Source organism: Rutilus rutilus, assembly GCF_951802725.1.
Source record: "Rutilus rutilus genome assembly, chromosome: 22".
NCBI classification, from domain to species: Eukaryota; Metazoa; Chordata; class Actinopteri; order Cypriniformes; family Leuciscidae; genus Rutilus; species Rutilus rutilus.
The window spans coordinates 99,064-117,500 of NC_140227.1; the positions used below are offsets into that span (position 1 = coordinate 99,064).

The following is an 18,437-nucleotide window of genomic DNA, read 5'->3' on the forward strand; positions in this document are numbered from 1 at the left end:
GCTTACTCGGTGTAGTGAGCTGAATGTTTCCGGGAACGGTGACATGTGATGAGTGCACGCAGGGCAGCGCACGCAGTGGGGCTCGGGCACGAGACATGAAGGCATCTGATTGGTTCTTTACATTCGCACCGAGTGGCAGTGATTGGTCAGAGTTTTTACTGTCCTGCAGCTGCTACAGAGGTCTGATTGTTTTCATTCCTTTTTCTGAACACATAATGTATTGACTACTCTCAGGATGGAAGGACCATTTCACCCAGTATAAAAAAAAGTGTTTGTGAACAGGATTACCTACCATAGCTTTAATGTAACTAAGGGCAGTCGAGCTGAGCCTCATGGATATAACCCTGTTAAAAGAATAGATATATAGTTTCCTGATTTTACTGTTTAATTGCATAAGCTGCTTTGTATTTGTAAGCTCTGTATGTCACCCACAGTGAGCCATTCTTCATCTTCTAAAAGCTATTATAATCATACAGTATACTTGTGTGTTTAAAGCCTTTCCTCTACAACTTTCTGAAATATCAAAATGACTCATTTCAAACATATAAACTACTGATCAACTATTTATCAAATGAATTTGACAATTTCTGAAGAGAATGTGAGTACTCCACAACACCGTCAGTAAGTCACAATAAACAATTATTTTCACACCAAAATTTAATGGACAACAATAATTTTACTGAAGTGTACAATATGCCAGATCATTTTTATTCATAAATAAATGTATAAATATAGTACATATTCAAACCTCCCAACTCCAGATATAAAGTTCATTAATATTGCCTCATGTGATGTGACTGTCCATCCGTTCTGGCCGTTTCCCTGTTCATGGCCGAAGACGCTGAGATCGGCTCCAATATCCCGCACTCATCTCAAAGTGGCTTTATAGATATTGATATTGCTCTCAGGATCTCGTTGCACCAGCTCCACCTTGAACATCTTTGGTAACACACTGTTGTAGAAGTCCTGAGCACCGTGCTCTCTGCGCATCGGGGACGCCAGGAGGACCACAGCTCCGTCCTTACTCAGATGAGCCAGTGTGTCCAGGAGAAGAGGGAAGGTTTCAGGCATGTAGACGATATCAGCGCCCAGCACAAACTCCCAGCTGGAGGAGAAGGAGTCGTGGTCACGGCCCCAGGACAGCGGGAGCACCGCCGGAGCGACTGAGGGCCAGCCAGAGAGAGGAGTGTTACACTCAACATTACTCTCGATCTGAGCAAGGGCCAAAGGCAGGTCTGTGATGGTCACCTGGGCTCCTGAAAGACAACAGAAGATTGTCTGCGAGTTGGAATCGGCATTACAGGTCATGTTTCTAACAGTGAAAGTTTAGTTGAGTGTGAGATGTTCGTTCAGTTGCTTCTATGGCAATATAAAAAACACCAGGTTTCAATGGCAGAACAGTTGAGAATGAGAAATCATGCCAGTAATGGTAGTACTATTTGCTACCATTTCTTCAATCCCTATGATTAATCCCTTCCATGAAGGGAAAAGAGTAGGGTTGGGCGGTATTACGGTAATATCGGATACCGCGGGATCTTAAAATAGCACCGGTATCAGTTTCAATACCGTCATTACCGGCACTTATATAGCCTATAATATATATAATTTATTTATTGCCTAAAAAATGCTTATGTGTGGTTGCAGTTTGGCAATATTTCTGGTTCCAACCGAATGAGAAGGGAGAGGCGGTAAACACAAGAGATGTAAACACCTCTAACCTAATGTCGCATCTCCGAAACAACCCCCCACTCACTGCTGCCAGGATACATTTTGTTCTCGAGTTCATTAAATAAGCGCATTAAGTTTTGTATTTGTTAAAATATTATGTTATTTTTTCCATCTTTGTTGATTATGAAAAGTGAACGGCACAAATAAGATGGGATGCATCGGGAGTCAGACGATTTGACCACTTCAATAAATTTCGTTTTGTAAAAGGCCCCTTTAAAACGAATTTCGTTTTGTATATATTGTTTCTTAATTTTAATAAATTTTTCATCAACCAATTGCCTGGATAATCATGACATGATGGGCATGCCGCGGTCACTTGCATTGAAATCTCATAAATTAACCGCAACTCAGTGTAGGCTATGCCTCACAGACATGACAAATATATATAAGTAAAGCTTGAAATTTATTTAAACGAAACAATTAAAAACGAAAAGAAAAAGGCCACTCCCTGATTGTGTAATGATGTGCATTTCTCTCTATAGGCGCGTTCACTACAGAGATGGCGATCGTCAACTTCCATCTTTGCAGAAAAGTTTTATTAATAAAAATCAATGGACACGCGTCACCGGATTACAAAGGCACTTCTTGCTTGTTGCACGCACACAGATATTATGTTGAATAATGGTGGGCTCGGGCTCATAATAACAGTTAATGTCGTCGGCCGGACTCAGACACAACGTGCAGGGGTTAGGCTTGAATTTTTTTTTTTTTTTTTGCCCGATCTGGCATTCAGTTTCTGAACGGAGTAGGCACAAGCCAACAGTTTGGTGACGCCATCTGAGCCCATTATGTCATAATTTTTAATTAGTCACGGTAATACCGTATACCCCGGTAAAATAGGGAGGAGGTTTGACGGTATCAAAATTCGAATACCGCCCAAGCCTAGAAAAGAGTTTAAAATATAAGCTGACAATCAAGAAAGATGACAATCAGCATTTTGAGAACTTCATGGCCAACAATTGCACAAGCATAAATCAATATTTTACCTAATCGTGCAGCCACTATTCCAACAAGCCCCGTTCCTGCTCCCAACTCTATTATCCGCTTCCCACTGAGATCCAGAGACTCTTTCTCAAAGAACTGACATAAATGAAGAGCCTATGACAAAACAGTGCAAATCAACAAGTGTATCAAAGAAATGACTTAAATGACATGTTTCCTAACATATAATGGGATTTTATTTATATCTTTTATTTTAGTTTTACACGTTTAATAGATTCATCAGATAGAATTTTAATTATGACTAAAGACATTATAAAATGACAAAGACATTGCAGCATTCCTAATTAAAAATAAAATATTAATTAGTTAATGATATCCGTTTGTGATAATCTATGGTCACGCAGGTTTGTTTACGCATTAAACGCGTGTCCACAACATTATCAGCTTTCAGTTACTAAGACAAAACTCAGTGAACCGAACATGTCCTTCCCGGTCACCGTAGGCCTACTTCTCTATTTATAGAAGCTGCTGTATTAATATGTAGGCTAAATAGTTTTATTAATAAAGACTCACGGAGTCCCACACTGACGCAGAAACGCCCAGGTTTGCGCAGTAATACTGATGAATTGTGATGTTCTGTCCAGAAACTCGGTATGTGTTTTCCGCACTGAACGAGTCCTCAAATAAACGACAGTCTGCTGGAAACAGAGAGAGTTCAGGATCTGCGTTCATCATCATCGCTGTCTCTGACACACTCCCGCTGGAGGACGGGTTAAAGTCTCCTCGTTTCGTTCAAGAGTAAAGCTTTTATCACAGAGTGACATGTAGAAACAGCGGAATTGAACAGAAATAAGCAGCTTGAGTACGGAAAGCCTCCAGACCCAAAAGAGACGACCACCACTGCTACAGTCAACAGCTGGAATATCGATGTTCTGAATATGAAGTTTTGAGATCATTTTCCACTGTCTGTTTACAGGCTCTGATTTCTCATCATTTAACGTTAGTGTTTCTACTGAAATCACATTTCTTGCATCCTGCACTGATACACCTCTCAAACTACTGTTTTATTCGTTTTTATTTTATGTAAATGGGAGACAACATTTTCAATGTCACCCCAGGTGAAAAGGAAATATATTTAAATTGTGCTTATTTTGATATATTTAATGTATTTTAAGTGTACTGTATGTATTAAATGTGTTATTTTGAGACAACTTCAAATATACTTAGTATACTTTTATATGTATTTAAGTTTAATTTTAAGGTAATAGTAATATATTTTAATATACTTGTGTTAAAATGGACCTATTTTAAGTACATTTAGTGTAATTTAATAGCACTTCTTTAAATTGTATTTTTAATACACTTTAAATATGTTTTAGAACTACAGCTGAAGTATATTTTTAGCTTCACATTAATGTGTTCCCAGTATATTTTAAATATAATATCAGCTTATTAATAATGTATTAGAACACTATAAAAATACATTATATTTTAATGTATTACAAATACAGTGAAAAATTATCATTCAGTAAAACACACAGTAAAAAATATTTGTATAAAACACACACACTTTTAAAGCTAGTAAACGTTAATGTACTACACCCAGTGTACATCAGTACAGCAGCATATGTAAACTGTAAAAAAAAATACATTAACATTAAATACAGTGATCTGCAGAGGTATTATAAACAACAACAAAAAAACTAACTTAAGTCAATAAACCTAACTACAGTCAATAAAGTGCAGTCATTAATAGCTGCAAACAGTTACAGTACTGTCACAACTCAAACCATCTTCATCCTTCAAGTGAATTGGAGTGATTGGTCTTTGAGTTTGCCTCGTTGTTGCATTTCCTTCGAATCAGTGCTCGTACCTCAGACATGTTGGAAATTGTTTGATCACAGTGTCTGTGAAAGGGGAAAAAAGAGGAGTTTATTTTTATATTAAAGCAAAATTAACCTCTGTTAAAAAAGTAACTGTTCCCTTTCAAAAGGGAACTTGCACTGCTTCGATGATGCTATTGGGGAACAATGTTCTCGAGGCGCCTCTTTAATACTTCTGAGTCGCACTAGTAGTGTCATAGGCTGTCGCCAGTCAAATTCTATTGCCGTGATTGTACAGCTTTTCAAACACCGGTTCACATGGAGGGCGTTCCCCATAGCGTCATCCATGCAGTGTCTCATTCCCTGTTCTCAGGGAACAGAGGTCGTAACCTAGACGTTTTTTATTACAACACAGTATGATGTTTTGACATTTCCCTATGTTGTACATACAAGGTGAAAAAGACGTACTGTTAAATGTTTTATAAATGCATTAAAGTACATTTGTTTTGTACTAAAAACATACTTATACATATATACAAGTACATATTTAATAGTAAGTCTTTTTCACCTGGTAAAAATGGAATTCTTTAACATGGCATGTAATGCTTAGTTCATATATTTTAAAGCTACAATATGCAAGAATTTTTTGCCGCTAGAGGGCGCTACATTCCAAACAACAACAACGGCGTAGCTTGATGACGATGTGAAGGAGCGTGGAATGATGGGAACTGTCGTTTTAAACTCCACCGTGGATGTAAATCAGTCAGACGGGAATCGAAAAATCATGTTCATGGATGAGGTTAAGTTTTATTTTTATAATGACATGCTTTTTGTGGCGAGGGGGGCGTGGTTCAGCGCGGTCTGTAATGGGAGAGAGAAGAGACGAGCGTCCCACAAGTAGGTCAAGTGCAAATGACGCACACCTGTGTCTTATTGCAGTGATCGGCGGAGAGAGACGCTTATAAGCCGCGCGCTGGAACGAGAGAGAGACTGGAGAGAAAATTGGACGCAGAGAAAGAAAACCGGTGGATCCGAGCTCTCATTTTTGAACTGTTTTGTGGCGTCGCGGTTGCCACGGTGAATGCGCGTTGTGTACGACTTTTGTTTGTTTTGCTTTATTTTAATAAAGTACGAGTCCCAGTCACGCCGACCCCTGTCTTCTTCCTTCCTGACTCTTGAACCTCATCACACTTTTATTTCATTAAAATGAATTAACCGCAAGAAAAGTAAGGTTTAATACTAAATTGGTTATCATAGATGTTACTGTATGTCGAATTCATTGTTGTGATAACGCAAGCGCAGTTTTACGTGTTCTAAACAATTGTTGTAAAAGTACATTCGAACATACCCACATCATTTGCCAAAATACTGATTAATCTTTATGTATAACACATGCTATATTTATTTCCTTGTCCATAAAAACCAGACGTGATAAACAATGTCAATAAACTAAACACAAATCTAAAGCAATAATACTTCCCTTACATAAACATAACTATTACCGAATGCTACATTTGGAAAATATAAAATTAAGCATGCTTTGTCGACAGAACGACTTTCCGCATTTGTCCAGGACTCCACCCTCCACGCAGTACGAGCGGAAACCGAGGGTAACGCGGATATGACGCCATTGACTGGCGACTCCCAGCTCCTCCTGCTCTAACGCCCCGTTTCCTTGGTTAAAATCGCAATTTTCTCACGATTTAAAAATAGTTGGAAACATTTGGGATATTGTAAGTAATCAACTTAACAAAATATATAACACTGGCCTTGAGTTTATGGGATATTTTAATGCAAAATTCTTATATTGTACCTTTAACAGTAGACATTCAATATAAAATGTTAATGTAATTCAGAAAAGGAGTTAATAAAATATCTCTTGAACAACTGTGAAGTCTACATGGTATGTCACTGTATCACAGCAAAAAAGGGCAATTTAACTGTTTAACTGAAAAAGTATACCCAGCCAACAAGAATAATAATTATAATGCACAACAAATGCTAATTTTTATTTTTAGCATTAATGTTTTAGTCAGCCCCCTTTGACTTTGAGAGCAAAAAAAAAGAAAAAAAAAGTGATGTACAGAAACACATACACTTCACCTCTGTTAAAAAGATTTAAGGAAATTAGAAGTAGTGCAAAATATTGTAAGCCAGGACAAGTGACTTGCAGCTGTCCCAAAAACCAATTAAATAAACAGATTTTTACATGAATGAGCACAAATTAGACTAGGAAACTAGGAAAAAATGTTGGGAAAAAAAATCCTGACAAAAACTAAACAGTGAGCTATTTATTTATGCAAACAGCAACTAAAACTTACCAGTAACTTCTGATAGCAGTATCTTCATCTCTTCGAGTCTGATTCGACTTCGACTTGAAAAGCTTGCCTCTGATTGGTCAAATTGAATGTAGCTGAACTGAAAAAGACGTGCTGTTACACCGAGTCAAAATGACTGGCAAAGTAAACGTAAATGTAATACAAATCTTACCTAGAAACATAATGAGGTTCCAAATGTCACACGTCATGCAAACTTGAAGATGGGGAAAAAAATAAAAACAACACTAACAGTTACGTTTTCTATTAACGTTAGATAAAAAAATTTAATAATTCTAAATGCTTACATGCACTCAACCTTAAGTAGTTGCAAAACATTTAATATAATAAATCTCTGAGAGATTTAACTTATATCCCTCTGATGAACGATTCACCAAAACTGTTCACGTTTGAAAAAGTTAATCGCAAAAAACATTACCTAATCCATATGAATGGCGTGGTTTCCTCCAAGACCTCTAAAGAAACACGATGGCTCCAGTTTCAATTTAGACTTAATCTAAATTATTAGAAATCTAATCACATTCAAGGAACGCACAGCAAGCTCTGAGTGAGGTGTGAGCTCATTATTATCACAAGAACCAATCACAGCCGTTCAACAGCTCTGGAACCAATCAGGATTAGTCACGTGTGTTATTCGTATTTTTCAAATTTAAACAAGTACAACATATTTTTGGACAACATTTAAACGTCTTTGGAAAATGTATCTATGATGCATTTAAAATAATATGATGTTGATATCCTTGTGGGAATTTCAGTAGTAAAAACATATCATGTAATGGACAACAGCCTAGCCCTTTACAAGTATAGCCTACAAACAAGTAAAAGTGAACAACATTAATTTTAAAGGTGCTGTATGTAGTTTTCAGCGACCTCTAGCGGTGATGTTTCAGATTGCAACCAATAAGTTTACAAGCGCGTACTCGAATTTATGAGCGAGCACTGTGGGTACCGAGACGCAACACACCGGAGAAAGCATCACACAACATGCTGGAAACTAAGGTAAACTCCCACTGCAACGTTACAATGATAGGCTACTTTTATCAGCTTGACGTTGAACTAATGCTCCATGCTCGTACCATGATAAGTATGGAACCCTATCAACCGTGCCGAATTTTGCCACTGCAAGCACCACTTCACTAGCCTGGTAATACCAAACTCTGCTACTTCGCTTTGCTTTGTAGACAGAGTCTGGCATGGCACAATTGAAAAGTGTTTTCTTTCTCGCGGGGGGGCGCTTGTCTGAAGTTTAAAACCATTGGTTACCCGTAAGCCAATCACATGACGTTTGGTTATGGCCAGGGCTTAATTTGAGCCGGAACACGCCGGAACATGTTCCATCACCTCCGACATTGGATCCGGAACCTTTTTTATTGGATCTGGCACCTCATAAAATTAATTGCCTAAATGAAAAAAAATTAAATTACTGTTTGTGTAGTGTTCAATGTTTGTGACACATGACTTGCGCGCTTGTTGTACGAGTTGAGATTGCTGTTAGCCTCGATCGTTTCACTCAGGGGAAAATGTCAAAAAGACAGGAAATTTTGCTTAAACTTTTTCAAATACGCTGACCAGTCAGATCCCAAACAAGCAAAAATCGTTTCTGCTGATCAAAAAGGAGACCACGGTGGACACAGTAGCCTAGTGTCGACATAATATCTCATTATTTCGACATAAGGGGACATTCTAATCTGCATTAAGCCACATTAAGCGTTCTTATAATGGTTTTCTATGGGAGGAAAATGCTTAACGTGTAAATGCGTTCATATTATGGGTTCATCTGATTTTTTTGTACATAGCCTATTTGTTAGGATTTTAGTATCATAATGATTAATAAATGCACGCACAATTATCCGTGAACTTGATTTGAACAAATGCCTTTCAACTTGTGTGTGCAAAATTCAGAATTAAATTAATGTGCAGAAATTTGTACAAATAGAGACGCTATGTATAGGCCTACTTTACTGTTGTAGCCATTAAAAAAGCGCATTTAGTTTCATATTTGTTAAAATATTATAATGTTTTTTTTTTTTTCCATTTATGTTGATTTACGAAAAGTGAACAGCAGGACCGAGTAAGATAGGATGCGCAATATGAGACATGGAGCGGGTCAGACATGATTTTGACCACTTCATCAAGTTGTTTTGTAGAAAGCCTTTCTTTAAAGTGAATTTCGTTTTGTATAAATTGTATCTTAATTTTAATCAATTTTTCATCAACCAAATGCCTGTATTTAATGAATAGGCCTACGAAACAAATATAACGGAGGCGCCCGCGCGCTCACTTGCATTGCACGTGACTTAGAGCACATCCTAACTTAACGAAACTCAGTGTATGCCTCACACAGACATGACAATTACATCAAATACACAAAGCTTGAAATGTCTTTAAACGAAATAATTCAAAACGAAAAAAGAAAAAGGCTACTCTCTGATTATGTAATCCATTAGGCTTATTTATGTGCATTTCTCTCTATAAGCGCGTTCACACGGAGATGGCGAGCGTCAACTTCATCTTTGCAGCCGAGTCGACACTTTTAGAGAAAACACTTGTTTATTAATAAAAATCAATACACGCGTCACCGGATTTACAGATGCACGCACACATATTATTTCGAAATAACGAGATTGTGTTGAAATAACATTATTATTAATAATAGCCTACATCTTTTAGAATAGGCCTATTTGATTGAATGCTGAATGTTGCGCTTGTTCAATTTAATAAAATTAAAACTTTAATTGTGATCATTAACATAACTGAATATTAAATATTTAGTGGCCAAGTTTTGCGCAGCTCCCCCCGTCAATGATCTAGAACCCACTCAGCACATGCGTTAAAAATTCTCTGGCGCTGTCCCTGCAGAGAATCTACTTAGGCAGTGTAATTTTTTTTTTTTTTTTTTTTTTTTTTTTTTGTCCTTAGCTCCAACCCCGGTTTTGAGTCGCCGGATCCACCCCCCCTCTGCGCTCCGGGACCTCCCACTTTACAAATTAAGCACTGGTTATGGCGTGTGTTATGCGCATGCTCAGCCGCATCTAACTTCCACTGTAAACACATGTATGATGCGAAAACAAAACCATCGAGCGAAATACCGGAGTAAACGTGGCTGTGCGCGACTTTTGCAGATTATTTGTGAAGTAAATCTATGCATCCACGGTACAATCAGCGTCTACGTCACGGCTCTCAGCCCGCCCTGTTCGTTGATTGGCCCGGCCGTCCGAAAGCCGGTGGAAAACTGAAAGATAAGCTGCTATCTCAGACTTACTACAGAAGCGAAATGAAATTGAGCGGAAGTAGGAAGTCTGACGTAGTCAGGCTACCACTTCACATTTTCTTCAGGAAATGTACATTCTAGGTTTGTAGATAAGGTTTTTCCATGATTCAAATGCCCTGCCGATGTTGAGCCGTGTTTTTTCACCCGAAGTTCATGCAATTCACGTCTGGCCTTACGAGCTTCAGCAGAAAAAAACTTTTTCTTTTTTTTTTTTCAATATGTGGAGTTTGTGTTGGAGTCTGTGTTGTGCTGGGAGCAGGTCGTTTCTTAGTGTTATCAGACATGTCATAAGTTGCATAAGTCATAAGTCCATGTCATAAGTTGCAGTGTCGTCGCTGTTGAGTGCAAAGTCAGTAGGCTAGACGAGGTGAGAGGCTCGGGAGCGCGCGTGCAGGTCACGTCACTGGATTTCGCGGTAAATCCGACCCGGCACCTTCACATAAAAATAAGAATACTTACTTTCCGAGGTAATAGCAAAACCCGCAAAGTGGATCATTTTAATGTGAGATTACAACCCCTTCACACACAGGCAATAAAAAAATTCTAGTGCATTTGTTAGAAATATATTAAAATTATGCTTGTGTTTAGCATATTTATTTAAAGTATTATTAAGCATATATTTTTTACCAATGTACTTCTAGTATACTTTTTAGAAATATATTAAAATGCAATTCAATGTATTTTTAATGCACTTCAAATAAGCATGTTGGTAATACAAATGTATTATAAACATGCTATTTGTATTTAAAGTATATCTTTAATACATTTAATACTACGTCTTTTTCACCTGGGACACTATAGAAGCATTGAATTGAACTGCAAAAAAAATACCATTTGTTATAATTTAAACACCGTGAAAGAAATTATCAGTACAAGCATCTTTCCCTTATACATAACAAACAATCTTGATGTTAAAAAAAAAAAGATAATTTTATTTGTGAGTTAACCATCTACATTTTGCTTTGTTTGCACTGTAGCATGAATTTATAATTCTTTGTTTCACGCAATTCACGGATTGTATATCTGTTATATAGACTATAGTACTGTTGTTTCCCAGTTTCTTTCTATTTCAAGAAATATTTGTTTGATTGATAGCTATATATCACTACAAGAATATAGTTGTTAGACATTGTTAGTACGGTTTCAGATTATTTTATTATACATTACCACTATGCTTTTCATTGTTTGTTAATATAATATGTTGTGTGTCTGCATGAGAGAGATCACTTACAGGCGCTGAAGAGGACCAGAGTGAAGACTGTCAGTGGAGAATAACTGCAGGTCGAGAAACAGGCTTGCCGAAAGCTTTCTCAGTGGTGAAAGGAGATTCTTGCTGAGATCTTCATTGGCCAGTCAGCGGTGACCTTACATATACGTCATTCTTTATTTCATGATTTTATTCCCCAAACCAGGTCAGAGGAAATCCTGCCCTGAATTCATAGTTCTCCGTCACGTGACCGGCGCAGAACTGCAGCAGGCCTGGCAATTTTCCATTTAGAAAAGTAAAAAGAAAAGAAAAAAGTAAACAAACACAAGTTTTTGGGCATGAGATCCATAAACAGCGGCTGCAGTATTTCAATCACTAAAAACAGCTGGACAATATAAAACGCCGAATGTGAAAAACACTTAAAGTGAATATTTTTTAAATGACTTGTCAAATTTATTTATTTTTAAATTGATTCATGGGATTAAAGTGCCATAATGTTCTGAAACGTAGTGTGTTTCTCAAACGATGCGAGGTCTGTGTCCTCAGCGTTAAACGCTAGAATGAGACGCTCTAGTAAGACCAGATGGAACTGGATAAATATTCTGAATGTTCTGATCCAATCTGACTTCTGACCTGTATCATAATCATAATCATAATCATAATCATACACTGTTGGTTCGTTGGCCAGAGGAGAACTGAGTGACTGAGTCTTGGTTCACCCAAGGTTTTTTTCTCAATTCTGCCCTGATGGAGGTTTGGTTCCTTCACTGTCGCCTTTTTGGGTTTTTTTCACCTTTGTTGCCATCGGCTTTTGGCTTGCTTAGTTGGAGACATTAAATTTAACATTTAATTTAATATTCAACAATATTATTGATCTCCTGCATTGACACCATTATATGAGAACTGAACTGAGCTGGACGATGACATCACGTTTTCTCCAGAGCGGCTATATGTATAAATGAACTAAATTAATAACTTTTTTCCAACAAAAATAAACCATTACTGAACTTACTGAAGCTGAACTGTGACGCTATTTTCTTCTGGAAACCAACTCTGTTATCTCTGTAAAGCTGCTTTGAAACACTCTGTGTTGTAAAAAGCAGCCCCATGTTTATGTGAGATGGATACACATAAACACCACCCGCTCCACTCTCACACCCATCTCACATAAACACCATCAGCTCCACTCTCACATCCATCTCACATAAACACCATCAGCTCCACTCTCATACCCATCTCACATAAACACCATCAGCTCCACTCTCATACCCATCTGACATAAACACCACCCGCTCCACTCTCACACCCATCTCACATGAACACCATCAGCTCCACTCTCACATCCATCTCACATAAACACCATCAGCTCCACTCTCATACCCATCTGACATAAACACCACCCGCTCCACTCTCATACCCATCTCACATAAACACCGTCAGCTCCACTCTCACACCCATCCCACATAAACACCGTCAGCTCCACTCTCACACCCATCTCACATAAACACCACCCGCTCCACTCTCACACCCATCTCACATAAACACACTCTCATACCCATCTCACATAAACACCACCCGCTCCACTCTCATACCCATCTCACATAAACACCGTCAGCTCCACTCTCACACCCATCTCACATAAACACCACCCGCTCCACTCTCACACCCATCTCACATAAACACACTCTCACACCCATCTCACATAAACACCACCCGCTCCACTCTCATACCCATCTCACATAAACACCGTCAGCTCCACTCTCACACCCATCTCACATAAACACACTCTCACACCCATCTCACATAAACACCACCCGCTCCACTCTCATACCCATCTCACATAAACACCGTCAGCTCCACTCTCACACCCATCTCACATAAACACCACCCGCTCCACTCTCACACCCATCTCACATAAACACCATCAGCTCCACTCTCACACCCATCCCACATAAACACCGTCAGCTCCACTCTCACACCCATCTCACATAAACACACTCTCACACCCATCTCACATAAACACCACCCGCTCCACTCTCATACCCATCTCACATAAACACCGTCAGCTCCACTCTCACACCCATCTCACATAAACACACTCTCACACCCATCTCACATAAACACCACCCGCTCCACTCTCATACCCATCTCACATAAACACCGTCAGCTCCACTCTCACACCCATCTCACATAAACACCACCCGCTCCACTCTCACACCCATCTCACATAAACACCATCAGCTCCACTCTCACACCCATCCCACATAAACACCGTCAGCTCCACTCTCACACCCATCTCACATAAACACCATCAGCTCCACTCTCATACCCATCTCACATAAACACCACCCGCTCCACTCTCATACCCATCTCACATAAACACCATCAGCTCCACTCTCATACCCATCTCACATAAACACCACCCGCTCCACTCTCACACCCATCTCACATAAACACCATCAGCTCCACTCTCATACCCATCTCACATAAACACCACCCGCTCCACTCTCACACCCATCTCACATAAACACCATCAGCTCCACTCTCACACCCATCTCACATAAACACCATCAGCTCCACTCTCACATCCATCTCACATAAACACCATCAGCTCCACTCTCATACCCATCTCACATAAACACCACCCGCTCCACTCTCATACCCATCTCACATAAACACCGTCAGCTCCACTCTCATACCCATCTCACATAAACACCATCAGCTCCACTCTCACACCCATCCCACATAAACACCGTCAGCTCCACTCTCATACCCATCTCACATAAACACCATCAGCTCCACTCTCACATCCATCTCACATAAACACCATCAGCTCCACTCTCACACCCATCTCACATAAACACCACCCGCTCCACTCTCATACCCATCTCACATAAACACCATCAGCTCCACTCTCACACCCATCCCACATAAACACCGTCAGCTCCACTCTCATACCCATCTCACATAAACACCACCCGCTCCACTCTCATACCCATCTCACATAAACACCGTCAGCTCCACTCTCATACCCATCTCACATAAACACCACCCGCTCCACTCTCACACCCATCTCACATAAACACCATCAGCTCCACTCTCATACCCATCTCACATAAACACCATCAGCTCCACTCTCATACCCATCTCACATAAACACCATCAGCTCCACTCTCACATCCATCTCACATAAACACCATCAGCTCCACTCTCATACCCATCTCACATAAACACCACCCGCTCCACTCTCACACCCATCTCGCATAAACACCATCAGCTCCACTCTCATACCCATCTCACATAAACACCACCCGCTCCACTCTCATACCCATCTCACATAAACACCACCCGCTCCACTCTCACATCCATCTCACATAAACACCATCAGCTCCACTCTCATACCCATCTCACATAAACACCACCCGCTCCACTCTCATACCCATCTCACATAAACACCATCAGCTCCACTCTCACACCCATCCCACATAAACACCGTCAGCTCCACTCTCATACCCATCTCACATAAACACCACCCGCTCCACTCTCATACCCATCTCACATAAACACCGTCAGCTCCACTCTCATACCCATCTCACATAAACACCATCAGCTCCACTCTCATACCCATCCCACATAAACACCACCCGCTCCATTCTCATACCCATCCCACATAAACACCACCCGCTCCACTCTCATACCCATCCCACATAAACACCACCCGCTCCATTCTCATACCCATCCCACATAAACACCACCCGCTCAATTCTCATACCCATCTCACATAAACACCACCCGCTCCACTCTCATACCCATCTCACATAAACACCACCCGCTCCACTCTCACACCCATCCCACATAAACACCACCCGCTCCACTCTCATACCCATCCCACATAAACACCACCCGCTCCATTCTCATACCCATCCCACATAAACACCATCCGCTCAATTCTCATACCCATCTCACATAAACACCACCCGCTCCACTCTCATACCCATCTCACATAAACACCACCCGCTCAATTCTCATACCCATCTCACATAAACACCACCCGCTCAATTCTCATACCCATCTCACATAAACACCACCCGCTCCACTCTCATACCCATCTCACATAAACACCACCCGCTCCACTCTCATACCCATCCCACATAAACACCACCCGCTCCACTCTCATACCCATCCCACATAAACACCACCCGCTCCATTCTCATACCCATCCCACATAAACACCATCCGCTCAATTCTCATACCCATCTCACATAAACACCACCCGCTCCACTCTCATACCCATCTCACATAAACACCACCCGCCCCACTCTCATACCCATCTCACATAAACACCACCCGCTCCACTCTCATACCCATCTCACATAAACATCACCCGCTCCACTCTCACACCCATCTCATTTGTTTTTACACCTTCCGATCGTGGGCATTTACAGTTATGGGGTAAATGACTCTGCTGACCACAATTAAAACACTCTCTGTCATTGAGCTTGCAAACGGCTCCAACTTACGGCAACCCTTGAAGCAGTGTGTGTGTCCCAATCAGGACTGCAAACAGAGCCGCTGATAAGCAGCTCTCTGTATTCTTCTGACAGTCCACCAGTGGTCGATTCAATCACAATAGCCGAATCATAATCGTCATCATTATCATTGGCAGCACATTCATTTTCATAAGCTGCACGGAAACGCTCAACATATTCTGGGGGGGTTTCACAAAGTTTCTGTTTAACTTTAGTCACACTTGTCAGAGGAAATGATCCCCAACTGAGAATTTCCTTTACTTGCTTTTTGTAAAGCACAGTTATTCATAAATAGTTTCATAACTTCTATCAGAATTTTTTTTTTCATAACATACATTTTTTCTACTATATTTCTTTTCATCTATCAAATGGTCAGTGTGCAGATTCAACAAGTACAATCATTATTGTCTAAGTTCCACTTATCTCTACTGGTGTCCAGAAATCAAAATATTATATATATCATTCATCATTAGTCACACATTTCTTATTGTCCAGCCACGTATATCATACACACATTCATAAGGGTTAATAACAGTTATTTTCTCCATCAGTGTAGCAGAGAAGCATGGGACTCCACATGTAATCCTCGTTTTATTACCTTCATCTAATTACATCATGTTTCTAAGATTCTTTGAATATAAGAAAATGCAAACATATTGAACATTCAATCTCTTCCACAAACGTAAACGCAAAATGGCAAATGGTAAAGCATTTTCTTTATAATAGTGAAGGGAAACCGAGGCTTTCTGAAGCGTTTGAGGCTCTCATCAAATTGTGCCGAAAACGGTTCATTACTCTTAGCTTTTAGCACAATGAGCATTAGCGACATTACTCTTAGCTTTTAGCACAATGAGCATTAGCAACATTACTCTTAGCTTTTAGCACAATGAGCATTAGCGACATTACTCTTAGCTTTTAGCACAATGAGCATTAGCGACATCTGGTGGTCAGACTTGCTTTCTCCGCAACATCTAACAAATCACCTCAGAGCAGGAAAAACATGTGACCAAACAAAGCTTCGGAAGTCCGTGACACACAAGAAAGGAATCAATCTGGGATCAATACAATTCTATCTAATCTCATCTAAATTATTTTGTGCCAATGAGACCACGACTCGTAATGTGTAGCCTGGTCAATGGAAATGCTAAAGCATTTTCTTTATAATGGGTTTCTATGGAAAAAAAACTGGAAAATGTTCATGTTATGGTTCATCTTCTCACCTGTATATAGTCTGCATCATCAATAAGCTGTAGGCTATATTGAATTTAATCTTTAAATATCACTGTTTTTTGTTGTCAGGTGTTTTTTCCTCCTCGACAATGAGCTCCATATTCTCAATATATCATTCTATACGAGCCATACTGTATATCATACTATACGAGCCATACTGTATATCAGACTATACGAGCCATACTGTATATCAGACTATACGAGCCAAACTGTATATCATACTATACGAGCCATACTGTATATCATACTATACGAGCCATACTGTATATCATACTATACGAGCCATACTGTATATCATACTATACGAGCCATACTGTATATCATACTATACGAGCCATACTGTATATCATACTATACGAGCCATACTGTATATCAGACTATACGAGCCAAACTGTATATCATACTATACGAGCCATACTGTATATCATACTATACGAGCCATACTGTATATCATACTATACGAGCCATACTGTATATCATACTATACGAGCCATACTGTATATCATACTATACGAGCCATACTGTATATCAGACTATACGAGCCATACTGTATATCATACTATACGAGCCATACTGTATATCAGACTATACGAGCCATACTGTATATCATACTATACGAGCCATACTATATATCATACTATTTTTCGGACTATTATTTCACATGTCAGGCTTTCAGTTCTCGAACAGGCCTCACCACAGGATGGCATCCTTCCATCAGTTTTGGACTTGCTGTGCACAAATAACGCATAACTATTTTTGATTGCTATTACATTCACACTTGGAGCTTTCAAATAAGCATAAGCATTAAGATTTTTCATTAAAACGATTATATACTTGAGAATGGCACAGTTCTAACAATCTAGAGATGACCATTCGTTCTTCAGTTTATTTCAGTTCTTCTTTGCTGTTATGTTCTGCTATAAATTCCCGTCCACTTATGACACTGAATCTCAACATGGTCATCAGAACGTGCTTTAGGTTTCTAGCGGCGACTAGACCAGAAGACTCTCAGTCCACATCTGGAAACCCAGACTGACGAGGTGCTTCTGTGGAGCGATCGGCTCCTCCTGCACGTTTCCCAGTAATAATGCTGGAAGCACACATGAGCTTTGATCACTCTGATCCCTGTACGTTTGTCAAAGGCTCAGAGCGGCTGGTGTTTAAAGACTTCGGCTGAAAAGGTCAGAGCAAACACAGAGTGGCCTTGTGTTCATCAGCCTCTGTGTTACTAGAACAGCCTAACTCTGCAGTCCTCTTCTGAGAACCCTGTGTGTGTCAGTGCTGTGAAGAAGGTTAGGCAAGCTTCTGTGGATTAGCATGGACCATATAACGTGAACAAGAGCGAGCCACAAACCAAAGAATTCCTGTTTT

The 18,437-nt window shown here is 39.8% G+C and overlaps 1 protein-coding gene and 1 long non-coding RNA gene across 2 annotated transcripts; both read right to left on the reverse strand.

Annotated features, from left to right (window-relative positions):
• Positions 1–646: 646 nt before the first annotated feature.
• Positions 647–4,107, reverse strand: LOC311282364 (EEF1A lysine methyltransferase 3-like). The gene is made up of 3 exons (XM_084396074.1): positions 3,244–4,107; positions 2,715–2,826; positions 647–1,256 (listed from the first exon to the last, which is right to left on the reverse strand). The coding sequence occupies exons 1-3, from the start codon at positions 3,406–3,408 to the stop codon at positions 868–870; spliced, it is 666 nt and encodes a 221-aa protein (XP_084252200.1). The 5' UTR covers positions 3,409–4,107; the 3' UTR covers positions 647–867.
• A 961-nt stretch (positions 4,108–5,068) lies between these two features.
• Positions 5,069–11,445, reverse strand: LOC311282365. Its single transcript, XR_014625929.1, has 3 exons — positions 11,332–11,445; positions 6,984–7,025; positions 5,069–6,911 (listed from the first exon to the last, which is right to left on the reverse strand). It is a non-coding gene; the product is annotated as an uncharacterized lncRNA (long non-coding RNA).
• Between the last annotated feature and the right edge of the window lie 6,992 nt (positions 11,446–18,437).